Source organism: Pan troglodytes, chromosome 8 (genome assembly GCF_028858775.2).
Source record: "Pan troglodytes isolate AG18354 chromosome 8, NHGRI_mPanTro3-v2.0_pri, whole genome shotgun sequence".
Taxonomy (NCBI): domain Eukaryota; kingdom Metazoa; phylum Chordata; class Mammalia; order Primates; family Hominidae; genus Pan; species Pan troglodytes.
The window spans coordinates 85,247,429-85,266,877 of record NC_072406.2 but is presented as its reverse complement, the minus strand read 5'-3'; the positions used below and the strand labels follow the sequence as shown (position 1 = coordinate 85,266,877).

At 39.2% G+C, this 19,449-nt stretch overlaps 1 protein-coding gene across 5 annotated transcripts in view; it reads left to right on the top strand.

The window, feature by feature from the left end:
* P4HA1 (prolyl 4-hydroxylase subunit alpha 1) overlaps positions 1-19,228 on the top strand; it is a 67,151-nt gene extending 47,923 nt beyond the window's left edge. For 3 of the 5 annotated variants that reach the window (XM_063780764.1, XM_054660243.2, XM_054660244.2), the window contains 5 exons: positions 9,937-9,986; positions 12,557-12,622; positions 15,794-15,862; positions 16,927-17,023; positions 18,545-19,228. In XM_063780764.1, coding sequence (XP_063636834.1) covers positions 9,937-9,986; positions 12,557-12,622; positions 15,794-15,862; positions 16,927-17,023; positions 18,545-18,615 — 353 coding nt within the window. In that variant the 3' untranslated portion in view covers positions 18,616-19,228. Of the gene's footprint in view, positions 1-9,936; positions 9,987-12,556; positions 12,623-13,294; positions 15,863-16,926; positions 17,024-18,544 lie in introns of all 5 variants that reach the window. The other 2 variants (XR_010146632.1, XR_010146633.1) reach the window with 1 other exon arrangement.
* The last annotated feature ends 221 nt before the right edge of the window (positions 19,229-19,449 follow it).

Genomic DNA, 19,449 nt, shown 5'->3' with positions numbered 1-19,449 from the left:
TGCTTCGCATTTCTCTTATGACCAGTGATGATGAGCATTTTTTCATGTGTCTGTTGGCTGCATAAATGTCTTCTTTTGAGAAGTGTCTGTTCATATCCTTTGCCCGCTTTTTGATGGGGTTGTTTTTTTCTTGTAAATTTAAGTTCTTTGTAGATCTGGATATCAGCCATTTGTCAGATGGGTAGATTGCAAAAATTTTCTCCCATTCTGTAGGTTGCCTGTTCACTCTGATGGTAGTTTCTTTTGCCATGCAGAAGCTCTTTAGTTTAATTAGATCCCATTTGTATATTTTGGCTTTTATAGCCATTGCTTTTGGTGTTTTAGTCATGAAGTCCTTGCCCATGCCTATGTCCTGAATGGTATTGCCTAGGTTTTCTTCTAGGGTTTTTATGGTTTTAGGTCTAACATTTAAGTCTTTAATCCATCTTGAATTAATTTTTATATAAAGTGTAAGGAAGGGATCCAGTTTCAGCTTTCTACATATGGCTAGCCAGTTTTCCCAGCACCGTTTATTAAATAGGGAATCCTTTCCCCATTTCTTGTTTTTGTCAGGTTTGTCAAAGATCAGATGGTTGTAGATGTGTGTTGTTATTTCTGAGGCCTCTGTTCTGTTCTATTGGGCTATGTCTCTGTTTTGGTACCAGTACTATGCTATTTTGGTTACTGTAGCCTTGTAGTATAGTTTGAAGTCAGGTAGCATGATGCCTCCAGCTTTGTTCTTTTGGCTTAGGATTGTCTTGGCTATGTGGGCTCTTTTTTGGTTCCATATGAACTTTAAAGTAGATTTTTCCAATTCTGTGAAGAAAGTCATTGGTAGCTTGATGGGGATGGCATTGAATCTGTAAATTACCTTGGGCAGTATGGCCATTTTCAGGATATTGATTCTTCCTATCCATGAGCATGGAATGTTCTTCCATTTGTGTCCTCTTTTATTTCGTTGAGCAGTGGTTTGTAGTTCTCCTTGAAGAGGTTCTTCACATCCCTTGTAAGTTGGATTCCTAGGTATTTTATTGTCTTTGTAGCAATTGTGAATGGGAGTTCACTCATGATTTGGCTCTCTGTCTGTTATTGGTATATAGGAATGCTTGTGATTTTTGCACATTGATTTTGTATCCTGAGACTTTGCTGAAGTTGCTTATCAGCTTAAGGAGATTTTGGGCTGAGACAATGGGGTTTTCTAAATATACAATCATGTCATCTGCAAACAGGGACAATTTGACTTCCTGTTTTCCTAATTGAATACCCTTTATTTCTTTCTCTTGCCTTATTGCCCTGGCCAGAACTTCCAACACTATGTTGAATAGGAGTGGTGAGGGAGGGTATCCTTGTCTTGTGCCGGATTTCAAACAGTGCTTCCAGTTTTTGCCCATTCAGTATGATATTGGCTGTGGGTTTGTCATAAATAGCTCTTATTATTTTGAGATATGTTCCATCAATACCTAGTTTATCGCGTTTTCAGCATGAAGGGCTGTTGAATTTTGTCAAAGGCCTTTTCTGCATCTATTGAGATAATCATGTGGTTTTTGTCATTGGTTCTGTTTATGTGATGGATTACGTTTATTGATTTGTGTATGTTGAACCAGCCTTGCATCCCAGGGATGAAGCTGACTTGATTGTGGTGGATAAGCTTTTTGATGTGCTGCTGGATTCGGTTGGATTTTTGCGTCGATGTTCATCAGCGATATTGGCTGAAAATTCTCTTTTTTTGTTGTGTCTCTGCCAGGCTTTGGTATCAGGATGATACTGGCCTCATAAAATGAGTTAGGGAGGATTCCGTCTTTTTCTGTTGATTGGAATAGTTTCAGAAGGAATGGTACCAGCTCCTCTTAGTACCTCTGATAGAATTCGGCTGTGAATCCATCTGGTCCTGAACTTTTTTTAGTTGGTAGGCTGTTATTGCCTCAATTTCAGAGTCTGTTATTTTTCTATTCAGAGATTCAACTTCTTCCTGGTTTGGTCTTGGGTGTATGTGTCCAGGAATTTATCCATTTCTTCTAGATTTTCTAGTTTATTTGCATAGAGGTGTTTATAGTATTCTCTGATGGTAGTTTGTATTTCTGTGGGATCGGTGGTGATATCCCCTTTATCATTTTTTACTGTGTCTATTTGATTATTCTCTCTTTTCTTCTTTATTAGTCTTGCTAGCTGTCTATCAATTTTGTTGATCTTTTCAAAAAACCAGCTCCTGGATTCATTGATTTTTTCAAGGGTTTTTTATGTCTGTATCTCTTTCAGTTCTGCTTTGATCTGAGTTATTTCTTGCCTTCTGCTAGCTTTTGAATTTGTTTGCTCTTGCTTCTCTTGTTCTTTTAATTGTGATGTTAGGGTGTCGATTTTAGGTCTTTCTTGCTTTCTCTTGTGGGCATTTAGTGCTATAAATTTTCCTCTACACTGCTTTAAATGTGTCCCAGAGATTCTGGTACGTTGTGTCTTTGTTCTCATTGGTTTCAAAGAACATGTTTATTTCTGCCTTCATTTCGTTATGTACCCAGTAGTCATTCAGGAGCAGGTTGTTCAGTTTCCATGTAGTTGTGTGGTTTTGAGTGAGTTTCTTAATCCTGAGTTCTAATTTGATTGCACTGTGGTCTTGAGAGACAGTTTGTTGTGATTTCTGTTCTTTTACATTTGCTGAGGAGTGCTTTACTTCCAATTATGTGGTCAGTTTTAGAATAAGTACAATGTGGTGCTGAGAAGAATGTATATTCTGTTGATTTGGGGTGGACAGAGTTCTGTAGATGTCTATTATAATGGTCTGCTTAGTGCAGAGCTGAGTTCCAGTCCTGGATATTCTTGTTAACCTTCTGTCTTGTTGATCTAATATTGACAGTGGAGTGTTAAAAGTCTCTCATTATTATTGTGTGAGAGTCTAAGTCTCTTTTTAGGACTCTAAGGACTTGCCTTATGAATCTGGGTGCCCCTGTATTGGGTGCATATATATTTAGAATAGTTAGCACTTCTTGTTGAATTGATCCCTATACCATTATGTAATGGCCTTCTTTGTCTCTTTTGATCTGTGTTGGTTTAAAGTCTGTTTGATCAGAGACTAGGATTGCAGCCGCTGCTTTTTTTTTTTTTCTTTCCATTTGCTTCGTAGATCTTCCTCCATCCCTTTATTTTGAGCCTATGTGTGTCTCTGCACATGAGATGTGTCTCCTCATGGGTCTTGACTCTTTATCCAATTTGCCAGTCTGTGCCTTTTCATTGGGACATTTAGCCCATTTACATTTAAGGCTAATATTGTTATATGTGAATTTGATCCTGTCATTATGATGTTCGCTGGTTATTTTGCTCGTTAATTGATGCGGTTTCTTCATAGCATCGATGGTCTTTATAATTTGGCATGTTTTTGCAGTGGCTGGTACCAGTTGTTCCTTTCCATGTTTAGTGCTTCCTTCAGGAGCTCTTGTAAGACAGGCCTGGTGGTGACAAAATCTCTCAGCATTTGCTTGTCTGCAAAGGATTTTATTTCTCCTTTATTTACAAAGCTTAGTTTGGCTGGATACGAAATTCTGGGTTGAAAATTCTTTTTTTTTAAGAATGTTGAATATTGGCCCCCACTCTCTTCTTGCTTGTAGGGTTTCTGCAGAGAGATCCACTGTTAGTCTGATGGGCCTCCCTTTGTGGGTAACCCGACCTTTCTCTCTGGCTGCCCTTAACATTTTTTCCTTCATTTCAGCCTTGGTGAATCTGACAATTATGTGTCTTGTGGTTGCTCTTCTCAAGAAGTATCTTTGTGGTGTTCTCTGTATTTCTGAATTTGACTGTTGGCCTGCCTTGCTAGGTTGGGGAAATTCTCCTGGATAATTTCCTGAATAGTGTTTTTCAGCCTGTTTCCATTCTCCCCGTCACTTTCAGGTGTACGCCAATCAAACATAGATTTGGTCTTTTTAGATAGTCCCATATTTCTTGGAGGCTTTATTTGTTTCTTTCTACTCATTTTTCTCTAAACTTGTCTTCTTGCTTTATTTCATTAATTCCATCTTCAATCACTGATACCCTTTGTTCCACTTGATCAAATCGGCTACCGAAGCTTGTGCATGCACCATGAAGTTCTTGTGCCATGGTTTTCAGCTCCATCAGGTCATTCAAGGTCTTCTCTACACTGTTTGTTCTAGTTAGCCATTCGTCTAACCTTTTTTCAAGGGTTTTAGCTTCCTTGCGATGGCTTAGAACATGCTTCTTTAGCTGGGAGGTTTGTTATTACCGACCTTCTGAAGCCTACTTCTGTCAGCTCATCAAAGTCATTCTCCGTCCAGCTTTGTTCTGTTGCTTGTGAGGAGCTGCAGTCCTTTGGAGGAGAGGAGGTGCTCTGATTTTTAGAAGTTTCAGCTTTTCTGCTCTGGTTTCTCCCCATCTTTGTGGTTTTGTCTACCTTTGGCCTTCAATGTTGGTGACCTACAGATGGGGTTTTGGTGTAGATGACCTTTTTGTTGATGTTGATGCTATTCCTTTCTGTTTTCCTTCTAACAGTCAGGTCCCTCAGCTGCAAGTCTGTTGGAGTTTGCTGGAGGTCCATTCCAGACGCTGTTTGCCTGGGTATCACCAGCAGAGGATGCAGAACAGCAAATATTGCTGCCTGATCCTTCCTCTGGAAGCTTCATCCCAGAGGGGCACCCGCCTGTATGAGGTGTCTGTTGGCCCCTACTGGGAGGTTTCCCCCAGTTAGGCTACACGGGGGTCAGGGACCCTCTTGAGGAGGCAGTCTTTGGTTCTCAGAGCTCAAATGCCATCCTGGGAGAACCACTGCTCTCTTCAGAGCTGTCAGACAGGGACGTTTAAGTCTGCAGAAGTTGTCTGCTGGCTTTTGTTCAGCTATGCCCTGCCCACAGAGGTGGAGTCTACAGAGGCAGTAGGCCTTGCTGAGCTGTGGTGGGCTCCGCCCAGTTTGAGCTTTCTGGCCATTTTGTTTACCTAATCAAGCCTCAGCAATGGTGGACACCCCTCCTCCAGCCAGGCTGCAACCTCTCAGGTCCATCTCAGACTGCTGCACTAGCAGTGAGCAAGGCTCCATGGGCATGGGACCCACTGAGCCAGGCACAGGAAAGAATCTCCTGGTCTGCCAGTTGCTAAGACCGTGGGAAAAGCACAGTATGTGGGCAGGATTGTCCCGTTTTTCCAGGTACAGTCTGTCATGGCTTCCCTTTGCTAGGAAAGGGAAATTCCCTGACCCCTTGTGCTTCCTGGGTGAGGCGATGCCCCGCCCTGCTTTGGCTCATTCTCTATGGTCTGCACCCACTGTCCAACCAGTCCCAATGAGATGAACCAGGTACCTCAGTTGGAAATGCAGAAATCCCACATGTGAGTGAGAACATGTGATATTTGTCTATGCTGGGCTTATTTTACTAATATAATGAACTCCAGTTCCATCCATGTGATAAGATTACATTCTTCTTATGGCTGAATAGTGTTTCATTATATATAAGCACCACATTTTCTTTATCCATTCATCTGTTGATGGACACTTAGGTTGATTCCATATGTTAGCTGTTGTGAATAGTCCTGCAATAAACATGGGAATGCAGATATCTCTTCGTCATGCTAATTTCCTTTCTTTTGGATATATACTTGGCACTGGGATTGCTGTATCATACGGTAGATCTATTTTTAGTTTTTAAAGGAACCTCTATACTGTTCTCCATAGTGATTGTACTAATTTACATTCCCACCAGCAGTGTATGAGCATGCCCCTTTCTCTTCATCCTTGCCAGTGTCTGTTATTTCTGGGTTTTTTTGTTTGTTTTTTCTTGAGATGTAGTCTTACTCTGTTGCCCAGGCTGGAGTGCAGTGGTGTGATCTTGGCTCACTGCAACCTCCACCTCCTGGGTTAATGCAGTTCTCCTGCCTCAGCCTCCTGTGTAACTGGGATTACAGGCCCCTGCCACCATGCCCAGCTAATTTTTATATTTTTAGTAGAGACAGGGTTTTACCATGTTGGCCAGGCTGGTCTCGTACTCCTGACCTCAGGTGATCCATCCACTTTGGCCTCCCAAAGTGCTGGAATTACAGGTGTGAGCCACTGTGCCTGGCCAGGATGCTGAATTTTTTTGAAAGCTTTTTCTGCATTTGCAGAGATGATCATATGGTTTTTAATTCTGTTTATGTGGTGAATTACATTTATTGAACCAACCTTGCACCCCACAAATAAAGCCTAATTGATTATAGTAAATTAACTTTTTGATGTGCTGCTAGGTTTTGTTTTCTAGTATTTTTTTGAGTATTTTGTGTCTGTGTTCATCAGGAATATCAGCCTGAAGTTTTCTTTTTTCATTATGTCTGTGATGAGTTTTGGTATCAGAATGATGATGCTGGCTTCATAAAATGAGTTAAGGAAAGATTCCTTCTCAATCTTTTGGAATAATTTCAGTAGGATTGATACTAGCTCTTCTTTGTATGTCTGGTAAAATTCAGCTGTGAATCCATCCAGTCCAGAGCTTTTTTTGGTTAGTAGGTTGTTTTTTTGTTTTTTTGTTTTTAATTAAAATTGAATTTCAATTTCAGAATTCCTTATTGGTCTGTTCAGGGTTTCAGTTTTTTTCTGTTTCAGTCTTGGGAGGTTGTGTGTTTCTAGGAATTTATCCATTTCTTCTAGGTTTTTTATAAAAGTTTGTGTGCATAGAGGTGTTCATAATAATCTCTGAGGACTTTTTATATTTCTTTGGGGTCAGTTGTAATGTCACCTTTGTTATTTCTGATTGCGCTTATTTGGATCTTTTTTCTTTGTTAATCTAGCTATCTTGCTGTTTCTAGAATTATTTGTCTTTGATGTTTGACAATCTGACTGAAATGTGCTTCAGAGGGGACTTTTTTTGGTTGAATCTATTTGGGGACTTTTGAACTTCCTGGAGTTGGATACCCTTATCTCTTCCCCAGACTTGGGTAGTTTTCAGCTATTATTAAATAGGTTTTCTGTGCCTTTTACCTTTCTTCTCCTTTTGGAACTCCTGTAATACAAATGTTTAATGGTGTCCCAGAAGTCTTGTAGGCTCTCTTTATCCTTTTTCATTATTGTTTCCTTTTTTTTTCCCCTCTGAGTAATATCAAATAATGTGTCTTCAGGTTCAGAGATTGTTTTGCTTAATCAAGTGTGCTGGTGCAGCTTTGTATTGTATTTTTAATTTCATTCATTGAATTTTTTTTTTTTTTTTTTCTGAGACAGAGTCTTGCTCTGTCGCCACGCTGGAGTGCAGTGGCAAGATCTTGGCTCACTGCAACCTCTGCCTCCCAGGTTCAAGCGATTCTCCTGCCTCAGCCTCCCGCATTCATTGAATTCTTCAGCTGCAAGTGTTTTGTTTGGTTCTTTTTTATGATATCTTTCTTTGTTGAAATTCTGATTCATATCATGAATTGTTTTCCTGATTTCATTGAATTATCTATCTGTATTTTCTTTTATCTGTTTGAGTTTCCTTAAGATCATTATTTGAATTTTTTTCTAGCTAGGTGTTGATTTCCTTTTCATTTGGGCCTGTAACTAGAGAGTTACATTCTCAGCAGTGTCATATTTCATTGCTTTTTAATGTTTCTTGTTTCCTGCATTGATGTCTGTGCATCTAGTGGAACAATTGGCTCTTTTAAACTTTCCGCTTCTGTTGGGCTGTTTGGGAAGGGTGTGGTGACTCTGTTTCCAGGTAGGTTCAGTACTGTAGTCTCTTATAGCCTATTCAGTTGCATTCATTGTCAGAATAACTGTGGGTGCCTCAACAGCCTAGGCTGGAGAAGTTTGCAGTGGTGGTAGCTGTGGAGTAGATTGTTAATATCTTCAGTGGCAAGAGCTTTTGGAATCCTTCCATTCTTGTTTTCCCCACAATAGGGAGTTTTAGCCAGTGGGAGTCTTCTTGGTGGCAGGTCTTACATATCCTACAAGCAGCTGCCATCGTGCTGCAATCCAGGTGCAAGCGTTTGGAGTGGCTGTGGGGCTAGGATCCTGGGCTCAGGGTCTTGCATACTATTGTAACACCTGGGTGTTAGGGTACAGGGTCACTATGGCAGGGTTGGATGTAGGTTGCCTATAGTGCCAGGATCTGTGACTCTGAGGCACCCTCTAGCTGCTTGGGAAAAGAGTGTCAGGTTGTAGCTATGAGTCTACCCCTGGTGGACAGGGCACAGCCCTGGCCCAACTCCAGGGAAGAGAGGATGCTCTGGAGGTTTGAGTCTGGGATGCAGGGTTTGGCTCTAATTTAGGAGCCTGAGCCAGTAGGGCTTAGTGGCAACTCCTATCCCTGGGGATGAGGCACCAGGTTCTAGTAGTCACTCTAGAACCTGGATTGGTGGAGCTCAGATGGATCCCAGACTCTGAGGCCAGGTACAGCAGGAACAGGCACCCCTGAATGGCCAAGCATGCCTGTTGTTTGGGCCCTGTGGGGCAGAGAGCAGCACAGCAATGACTTCACTCCCTAGAAAGAGAAGTGTCTCAGCAGCGCAGACTCTCCAGGGAAGCAGGGTACTAGAGTTATTTGCCCTGCAGGGCACATTTCTCAGCTTAGCCACTGCTCTGTTTCCCTGGGTCTCTGGGTACTACTTCAGCCCTGGGATGTGCAGCTGCTCAGCTTGGCCAGTGCAACAATTCCCCAAGGGTGATGTGCTGTTTCAGCTCAGGCTCAGGGGACGTGACTGTTCTGGGTGGCCCAGACATCTCATGGGATGCAGGGTTCTGCCAAAGTACTATTTTCTTGGGAAGGGAGTAAGTACATGGCTGCAGCTCCTGCCTCAGGGAGTTGGGGGAGGGGTGGGTAGAGCAGTTCCACCTCTCTTGACCCCACCAGGAAGGGTGTAACAGCTGCTGGCAGCTCTGCTTGGGAATGTCAGGCCTTCAAGTAGGCCTTCATTCCTGGCTTAGCTTCAGGGATGAAGGGGTGCTGTGGCTACTGGCCCCCAGAGCAAGACACACTCCAGCAGTTCCAGTTCCACCAGTATTCTCCTTCTGGTTTCATCAGCAGCACTCTTAATTATGTTCTCCTTTGATTTTGTCAGCATTTTATTGTGTTGTGTGATTGAGGGAAAGAGTTAAGTATCATTCTCTTCACTTTAACAAATAAGAAAACTGAGATTATATCCAAAGTTACATTGTAATTAAGAGAGCTGGAACTTGAACTCAGACCAAATATTTTTCTTAAATTTTGGTGCGTCACACTGGGACATTGTCGTAAGCAACTGAAGTTGTTAGGGCCCTTCAACAGGAATAATTAAATTGGTGTTAATTTCTTTCCTTTTTTAGCAGGGAAAAAATATGTAAGAAAAGATATTTTATTAAAGTGGATTGCGAGTTCAGCAGCATTTGGGGCTTTGGAAAACATTTTTTGATTGAAGTTCCAAAGGAAAGTGTTTAGTGAAACAAAATAATAGAAATCTCAAATTTTAGCTTATGTATTAAATTTTTAAAAATTAGCTGGGTGTGGTAGCATGCACCTGTAGTCCCAGCTACTCAGGAGGCTGAAGTGGGAGGATCACTTGTGCCCCAAAGGTTGAGGCTGCAGTGTGCTCTGATTGCATCACTGCACTCCAGCCTGTCTCTGGTGGGGGGTGGGGAGGGGTACATATGTAGATATAGATCTATATATATAGATATCTATATATGTAGATCTATATATAGATATAGATATCTATATATACATCTGTAGATATAGATATCTATATATACATCTGTAGATATAGATATCTATATATACATCTGTAGATATAGATATCTATATATACATCTGTAGATATAGATATCTATATATACATCTGTAGATATAGATCTATACATAGATATATAGTAGCTGTCCTTTGTTTTTCATCCCTGTTTTCATAGGAACTCTTGTTGATTTTAAATACTTTTCATTTCTCTGTAAATACCTGACCATGGTCTATAAAAGTCCAAAAAATGAGGTTCATAGATTTTTTTGAATAGTAATCTTTATAGTTCTTTTCTTTCATGCTTTGTGTCTTTCCTTCAGGTAGCAAATTATGGAGTTGGAGGACAGTATGAACCCCATTTTGACTTTGCACGGGTAAGTGAAAAAGAAATGGAGAAATTCACTGAGGCTTATGCATTACATTGTTTGTCTCAAAACAAAACAAAAAAACAGTCTCACTCTGTCACCCAGGCTGGAGTGCAGTAGCACGATCTTGGCTCACTGCAACCTCTGCCTCCTGGGTTGGAGCAATTCTCCTACCTCAGCCTCCCGAGTAGCTGGGATCACAGGCATGCGCCACCATGCCCTGCTAATTTTCGTATTTTTAGTAGCGACAGGGTTTCGCCATTTTGGCCAGGCTGGTCTTGAACTCCTGACCTCAGGTGATCCACCCACCTCAGCCTCCCAGAGTGCTGGGATTACAGGCGTGAGCCACTGTGCCCGGCCGCATTACATTGTTAAAGAAAAAGTTATTCTTGACACTTGTTAAAGATGGTAAGGCAGACTTCATTCAAGGGGGGACCATTGCGATAGGTATAGGGACCACTGCAAATGCAGTGGGATTTTGCAGTAAGGGAGAGAGGTTAAGCCCAATTCCAAATACAACAAGGAAAAGTGGGAATTTATAGCCAATGAGCAAGGGTGGGTGTTAGTAGATGGAAAATTACTAAGAGGTAAGGGAAGATTCTGGCTAAACTGACCTAACAGGATTCTTGCTGAAGTCAGGGCAGAGTGATCATCATCCAGGGGATAGTGGAAGATGAAGAACCCAGTTAGGTTTTGAGGGTGATCACATGGCAAGGACGGGGAATTCTGGCTAACCTGACTTAGCAGGGTTCTTGCTTAAATTGGACAATGCAGAGGTAAATACCAGAAGCCCAAAGTCAGGGCCTACTTGAGAAGAAAGTTCAGAGGAGCCTGAGTAGTTGGGTCAAGGAGAGATTCTTTGTCAACATGTTAATTCTGTTATTTTAACATTAAAAATTCATAGCCTATTTGGAATTATGGAAATACGGTGTGGCAGATATTCTGTGAAACCTTTTTACCAGTTAAAAAAAAACAAACAAACACCTAGATACCCAATAAAGTCACTTAAGATACTTTAAATGCATTGGCAAGCCTGGAAGAAAGTAAAGGGTGTTCCAAAAGGCAAACTGAACAATGATCCCAAACTTAGAGAATTAAAGAGGGGACAAAACACAGAGGCTGGAGGTATGTGCCTCCAGGAACTAGAGCTTTGGGAATAACAGCTCTGTAAAAGGAGGATCTGCCACAGTGTAGGCTGCTGAATTTGAGACCCTGGCATAAACTCTAAATCTCCACAAGGATTACACCTTCAGTAAAGAAAGAATGGGTTTGAAAATAAATCTCTTGTGATACAGGAGCCTTATGGGGAACTGTCTGTTTCCATCCTGGCTGGGGCATAGTGTGTATGATAGGGGAGCTACCTCAGGGAGTACTATGTATGGAATTTTCCACTTGTGTCATGTTAGCACTAAAAGTTTTGAACTTCAGAGCATTTTGCATTTTGGACTTTTGGTATGCTCAACCTGTATTCCATGTTACGGATATACCACAGTTTAGCCATTCACCCATCGAAGGACATTTGGATAGTTTTTAGTTTTTGGCTATTACAAATAAAGATGTGTTTACATTTCTATGTGAAAAATGCATTTTCATTTTTCTGGGAGAAATGCCAAGAGGTTGTATTGTATTTTAATTTAGATATAAATATTTAGATATTAATTCTTTAGCTTGATTATAGTGCTGAAAGTCACTTTACTAGCATTATTAGAAAAATAATACTAGGGGCCAGGCGTGGTGGCTCATGCCTGTAATCCCAGCACTTTGGGAGGCCAAGGTGGGTGGATCACTTGAGGTCAGGAGTTGAAGACCAGTCTGGCCAACATGGTGAAACTCCATCTCTACTAAAAATACAAAAAAATTAGCCAGGCATGGTGGTACATGCCTGTAGCCCCAGCCACTTGGGAGGCTGAGGCAGAAGAATTGCTTAAACCCAGGAGGTGGAGGTTGCAATGAGCTGAGATCATGGCACTGCACTCCAGCCTGGGCGACAGGGCAAGACTCTGTCTCAAAAAAAAAAAAAAAAAAAAAAAAAGAAAAGAAAAAAGAAAATAATACTAGGAAATATTTCAGTAGGTCGTGAGTTCAAAGTAAGTCTCAAGGTAAATTAAGCTTCAGGAATATAGCTAAGAGATGGCTGTCAAGTCATATTTTTTAGAAGCTAAAATTGTGGGTATTTGTTTTTAAAATAGTATGTAGCTTGCAGATAATGGCTGTTGTTTAGGCTAATAAGTCTGCTTTTTATCCAGTAATCTTGTCTAAAGTATCCAGTATACAAGTTCAGTCATCAAGTATTTGAGGCCAGGTACAGTGGCTCACACCTGTGATCCTAGCATTTGGGGAGGCTAAGGCAGGAGGATCGCTTGAGGCCAGGAGTTCAAGATCACCCTGGTCCACATAGCAAGACTCCATCTTACAAAAAGAGTGCCTGATGTTTATAGTGCACTGGACATTACAAGGGAAACTTTTGCGGTTGTTGTTGGCATATTCTTCAGGATATTACTACTGATGTTTAGTTGCCACTAGAGTGTTTGTATTACTGAATTTTTACACCATTGAATTTACTGTGTTTTTATTCACAGAAAGATGAGCCAGATGCTTTCAAAGAGCTGGGGACAGGAAATAGAATTGCTACATGGCTGTTTTATGTAAGTCGTCACTAAAATTTTTAGATTAAGTTGGGATTTGATGACAAGATTCATTTTAATGTTTTAAGTTTGTTCTGTGTAGCTCTGATTCAGCATCCTAGTTTAACATTTTTACAACTGAATTAAAGTGAGTTAAGAATTATTTTGCACTTGCAACTTTTTCAGGCTATAAGATAGATGTTCATTATAGACACTTCTGGACAAACTTAGAATTTATAGTGCCACTACCTGCAGATAATCATTAATATTTTAACATATAGTCTCTCTGTTTAGTAATATATAATATGTGTATATAAAAATCTCTATATATTTGAATTTCTATACATACACATACACATTATTTCAGTAAACTTCTGAATTACTTTTTTTATTGAAGTATATCAGAAGAGTGCGCAAATTAAGTATTATAACTTAATTTTCACAAAGTGAACACTTCTGGTGTATTAAGTACTAAGGTGAAGAAATAGCATATTACAACCCCCAGAAACCCTATCTCAGAGTTTTAAAACAGTATGATCATAATTCAATATTTAAAATTGTTTATATATTTTTATATATGGAAAAAAGTTTTGATTGTAGTGTTTGTTCTAGTTACCCCAAATAAAGCACTCCAAAACTCTCCTTTCTGAGTGGTTTAAAATAACAACGATTTTCTTAATGTATCTCTAACAGTTATGAGGTTGACTGGGCTCAACTCATGGTTCCTGCTCCAAATCTGACATGTATTTGCCGTCAAATGCCTGGCACTGGGGTATCTTGAAGGCTAAGGTTGAGGCCTAAATTCTGGCCAATACATGTGGCTGAGCTTCTTCACAGCATAGTGACTGGATTGCAAGAGGAAGCATCCCAAAAGAACAATGCAAAAGTACATGGTATTGTTATGACCTACCCTCAGAAGTCACAGATGTTAATTCTGCTGTGTTCTGTTACAGCAATTACAAAGGTCTGCCCAGCTTCAAGGAGAGGGCACACAGACCCTACCACTGCAGACGAATGTCAGCGTCACATAAAAAGAGCATGTAGGATGGGACATATTGGGATGTATTATATTTGGAAAATGCAATCTGCCATAATGTCATAACCTTTGTTAACTTAAAAAAGATATTTTAGGCCAGGCACAGTGACACACGCCTGTAATCCCAACACTTTGAGAGGCCGAGGCGGGCAGATCACTTGAGGTCAGGAGTTCGAGACCAGCCTGGCCAACGTGGTGAAACCCCTTCTCCACTATAAATACAAAAATTAGCTGGGCGTGGTGGCACACGCCTGTAGTACCAGCTACTCAGGAGGCTGAGGCACGAGAATCACTTGAACCTGGGAGGCAGAGGTTGCAGTGAGCCGAGATCGCGCCACTGCACTCTCCAGCCTGGATAACAGAGCGTGGCTCCATCTCAAAAAATAAAAATAAAAAAAATATATATATTTTATATGTAGACTTAATTTGGGTTATTTCATCACTTTTTCCATTCCTTAGCCCTATTTGAATTACATCTTTTTGCTGTCTGTAGTATCTCACTCCCTACCAAAATCTCTCTGTTCAGTCGATTTCCTTTTTCTCTTCCTGCTACCTTCCCTGTTTCTGTTTTCTTTCCCTTCTTCCCTATCTCCTTCCTCTCCGTATGCCTCCTTTTCTCCCCAATTCCCAATCTGTATTTCTCTCACAACTCCATCTTGTTTCCAAAAGGAGGTAAGGTACATTACAAAGATTCATATAAAAAAAAGAGAAATACCACAAAGGGAAAACCAGGAGAGGGTTAGTACGGTATACAAATTCATGCTGCAAAGGCTTGCATATTTTCTAGAGGTGAGTCTTAGAGGTTGTACCAGTTTATATCCCAATTTTAAGTGGGATATGTTTGTGAAGTATGTTTGTCAGACTTTTTGATCTATGTATCTTTCACTTATTAAATTAGCAGTTATTGTGGCTTTAATTTGCATTTCTCTTATTAGAGAGGTTGAGCATCTTTTCAGATGTTTAAAAGCCATTAGTGTTTATGTGTTCCTGGTTCTGCTTATATTTCTTTGTTTTATGAATATTGATGCTGTATTATTTGGCCCACTATCTGTTTCTCCCTCTTAATGTAAACACCCTTCCTGTTTTTCTAAAATAGTTGTACAGCATTTTAATTGATTATCATTTTTTTCCGTTATTTAAATACCATTCCCAGAGGGGCACATAGAATATCTCAAATTACTTTTCCTCTCATGCACAACTTTTTAATTTCCTCAGAGTTTAATTTTTTCATTGGTTAAGTGTTCTTAGTTCTTTACTATTAGTTATGTATTTATCATTGTAAAATACCTTCTATCTCATTTAATGCTTTTTACCTTGATTTAAACTGTATCTCATACTAAGATCATATCCTGTTTTCCTTGGATAGCATTTGCCCAAAATCTTACATTTTTGTGTTCTGTGTTTGTAAGTCACTTGTTTTAGATGCAGCTCTGATATAATATGTAGCTGGGTTTTGCTCTGTGATCTAATCAGTCTATACATTCTACTTATGTTGCTTTAAAAAAATCTTTATGATCCATGTTTCCTTTGCCTTGTTTTTTGTGATTCTTTGGTTAATTTAAAAGGTTTCCATTTTTATTCTAGGTTATCTTTATGACTATAACTTTATATAATCCTTTAACTTTCTCACTTTTATTTAATATGTTTGATTACCTTCCATGAGAGATGGCAAAACTGAGTATTTTTATTTTACATTTATTTAAATATTTCTTGAGCACCTACTGTTCTTGAGGTACTATTGTTCTAGACATTAATGATCAGTAATGAACAAAACAGATGAAAATTTCTGCCTCCATGGAGATTACATTCTAATACAATAAAATACATATTTATATCTATGTATTGACTCATTAGTTTTAAGTCATTACTTTTTCCCTCTGGCTATAAATAAGTTCCTATCTCAAATTATATCCCCAGTCTTCCATCCTGATAGTTTTTTGTTAATCATTCCTTTGCTTTTTGTAGTTTTTTTACTTATGTATATAAACCTAAATGGCATTTTATTTTTGAAAAACTGAGTAGCATGTACCAAACCTGCTATATAAGAACAAGTCCGTATGTTCCCAATATTCTAGTATCCAATATCAAGTCTATATAATGGCATGTTTTACTTTATTCTACCAGCACTTTTGATAACACCCTCTTGTTTCTTATAGATGAGTGATGTGTCTGCAGGAGGAGCCACTGTTTTTCCTGAAGTTGGAGCTAGTGTTTGGCCCAAAAAAGTAAGCCTGTTTGTTTTGTTTTTGGTTTATTAATTTTTTCCCTAAGGAAGAGATGCACTTGTATTCATGGTCTAATTAATGAATTACATTTTTTTTTCTTTTTCATTTTTTGAGACCTGTTCTCGCTCTGTTGCCCAGGCTGGAGCCCAGCAGTATAAACATGGCTCACTGCAGCTTTGACCTCCTGGGTTCAAGCCTCAGCCTCCCAAATAGCTGGGACTACAGGTGCATGTCACCATGCCCAGCTAACGTTTAAATTTTTTGTAGAGACAGTGTCTCCCTGTATTGCCCAGGCTGGTCTTGAACTCTTGGGCTCAAGTGATCCTCCCACCTCAGCTTCCCAAAATGTTGGGATTACAGGCATGAACCCCTGTGCCTGACCAAATTACATTTTTAAAGGTATTTTTATGGTCCTTGCCACGAGTACTTAGAGGTAATGAATGACCAGGAATTAGTATTTAAAATTTTTCATTTCTAAAATGGGTTCTGCATTGTGTTTTCCCCTCCATCTTGCTATGTAAGATATGTTAGCTTTCTTTTGGCAAATACTTTTGTTGTCAAACATTTTTATGGTATTTTTCATATGATCAAAAACGGTTCTTAAAGTGATATAACCATATTTTCAGAATTATATTAGCGGAAAATAAAATACTGCTATAGAGTTCTTCCGCAGGAACAAAGGGAAAATTACTGCTGAAAACGGCCGGGCACGGTGGCTCACGTCTGTAATCCCAGCACTTTGGGAGGCCAAGATGGGCGGATCATCTGAGGTTAGGAGTTCGAGACCAGCCTGACCAACATGGTGAAAGCCTGTCTCTACTAAAAATACAAAATTAGCCAGGCCTGGTGTTGCACGCCTGTAGTCCCAGCTATTTGAGAGGCTGAGGCAGGAGAATCACTTCAACCTGGGAGGTGGAGGTTGCAGTGAGCTGAGATCGTGCCATTGCATTCCAGCCTGGACGATAGAGCAAGACTCTGTCTCGAAAAAAAAAAAAAGTAATAACTACCGAAAGCAATTACCTGGCATTGTATACTTGGGGATAATTGTGAATTGTTCTCCATAGGGAACTGCTGTTTTCTGGTATAATCTGTTTGCCAGTGGAGAAGGAGATTATAGTACACGGCATGCAGCCTGTCCAGTGCTAGTTGGCAACAAATGGGGTAAATATTTCATATATTCTGCGAAGATAATGTAATTTTTGTTTCTTATTTTGAAACTATTATCTGTGTCTTAAAAACAAAAGCCCCCATGTTTGCTTAATATGATTTTAACATTGTACAGGATTCAGCCAAACAAGTGCCTAATCATAATACAAATTTGAAATCAGAATTTTGATGACAGATTTTATTTTTAACTCTATTTTTACTTATTCCAAGAAACAATGACTGACTCAAAATTGAATAAGACAATATCTTCCCCTCAAAGGGTTAATAATCTGATTGAGACATACTAATGGATTATAATGTAGTACATATTAATACAAAAATGTAAACAGAAGATGGTGACTGCCTAAGTTTGGGGAGTCTTCTTCAAAGCTTTTTCTTTAAATTTGGTCCTGAAGATAGAACAGCAGTTTTCCAAACATGTTAGATACCAGGTTCTAATGTGAGGCTCGAGTAGCACCTAATGTGCAAAATTTAAAGAGGCACTCACTCTCAGTCAGGGACATGCAAGTGCAGGACTGGCCACATTTTTAAAAAGTAAAAAGAAACACGTGAAATTAGTTTAAATATCTATTAATTAGCCCCATGTATCCATTTCAATCTGTGTTACTAGCCACATGTTTAGTGGTTACATACAGGACATAACAAGGTTAAGGAGTGAGGCCTGATCAGGATTTAAAAATCTCCCCTTATGATTATAGTGTTTAAGAACCACTGGACTAGAATGAGGAGAGGCTAGTTGGTGAGAGAGAGTTTAGAAAGCTGTTTTCTGTTGTCTAAGTGGGAGATGATAATGGCCTGGATTAAAGCATCAGTGAAAGGGTTGGAGAGCAAATAGATTTGAGAGAGATGTAAGGAAAATTGTCAGGGTTTGATGAATAAAGTGTAGATACAAGGGTTGAAGAAGGAAAAAGAGTTAAGAATTAAGGTTCCTGCTTTAGATATTTTGACTGGGTTCTATGGTACCAGAGACAAAAAAAAAAACAGAAAATTAACTGCTTTTGGGATACATTTTTACATGGTATACATTTTTTAAAGGTATTTTGGAAACTTGATGAGCATACAATAGCAATGGTTGATAAGAGAGTTGTTCCTTTAGAGTGGAAAGTTTGTGTTCATTATTGTCTTTGTATTTTGGAGGTTGTACTTTGAAAACAATACATAAAGCAATATTCTACTCTTACCTGTACCTGTATCTTAGGTCCATTTGTGTCTCATTTCAAGCCTCACATTGAACATTGGAAACTGTAAGAAATGCACATAGACTTGCAAATATACATGTGTATACATACATGTATGTACATAAACGCACACAAGTGTGTACACATATGTATATAGGTATATAAAATCTGTGTTTTCAGCATTTAGCCAAGTTTTTAAGTAGCATCTGCCTTTATCTGGTTTTGGTGTTGAACTTTTATCCCATGATGAAACTTTGTTATAGACCCAGCTTTTAGAAACTAATTAAATACTGATTAGATTAAGGGGGAAAATTAATATATTACTTTTCTCTCACAGTATCCAATAAATGGCTCCATGAACGTGGACAAGAATTTCGAAGACCTTGTACCTTGTCAGAATTGGAATGACAAACAGGCTTCCCTTTTTCTCCTATTGTTGTACTCTTATGTGTCTGATATACACATTTCCTAGTCTTAACTTTCAGGAGTTTACAATTGACTAACACTCCATGATTGATTCAGTCATGAACCTCATCCCATGTTTCATCTGTGGACAATTGCTTACTTTGTGGGTTCTTTTAAAAGTAACACGAAATCATCATATTGCATATGTAAAACCTTAAAGTTCTGTTGGTATCACAGAAGAGTTTAAAGTGAGGAATTTTATATTTAAAGAACTTTTTGGTTGGATAAAAACATAATTTGAGCATCCAATTTTAGTATTTCACTACATCTCAGTTGGTGGGTGTTAAGCTAGAATGGGCCGTGTGATAGGAAACAAATGCCTTACAGATGTGTCTAGGTGTTCTGTTTACCTAGTGTCTTACTCTGTTTTCTGGATCTGAAGACTAGTAATAAACTAGGACACTAACTGGGTTCCATGTGATTGCCCTTTCATATGATCTTCTAAGTTGATTTTTTTCCTCCCAAGTCTTTTTTAAAGAAAGTATACTGTATTTTACCAACCCCCTCTCTTTTCTCTTAGCTCTTCTGTGGTGAATTAAACCTACTTGAGTTAAAATATTTCGTTTTTTTTTTTTTTTTAACGGAAAGTCCTGCATAACAACACTGGGCCTTCTTAACTAAAATGCTCACCACTTAGCCTGTTTTTTTATCCCTTTTTTAAAATGACAGATGATTTTGTTCAGGAATTTTGCTGTTTTTCTTAGTGCTAATACCTTGCCTCTTATTCCTGCTACAGCAGGGTGGTAATATTGGCATTCTGATTAAATACTGTGCCTT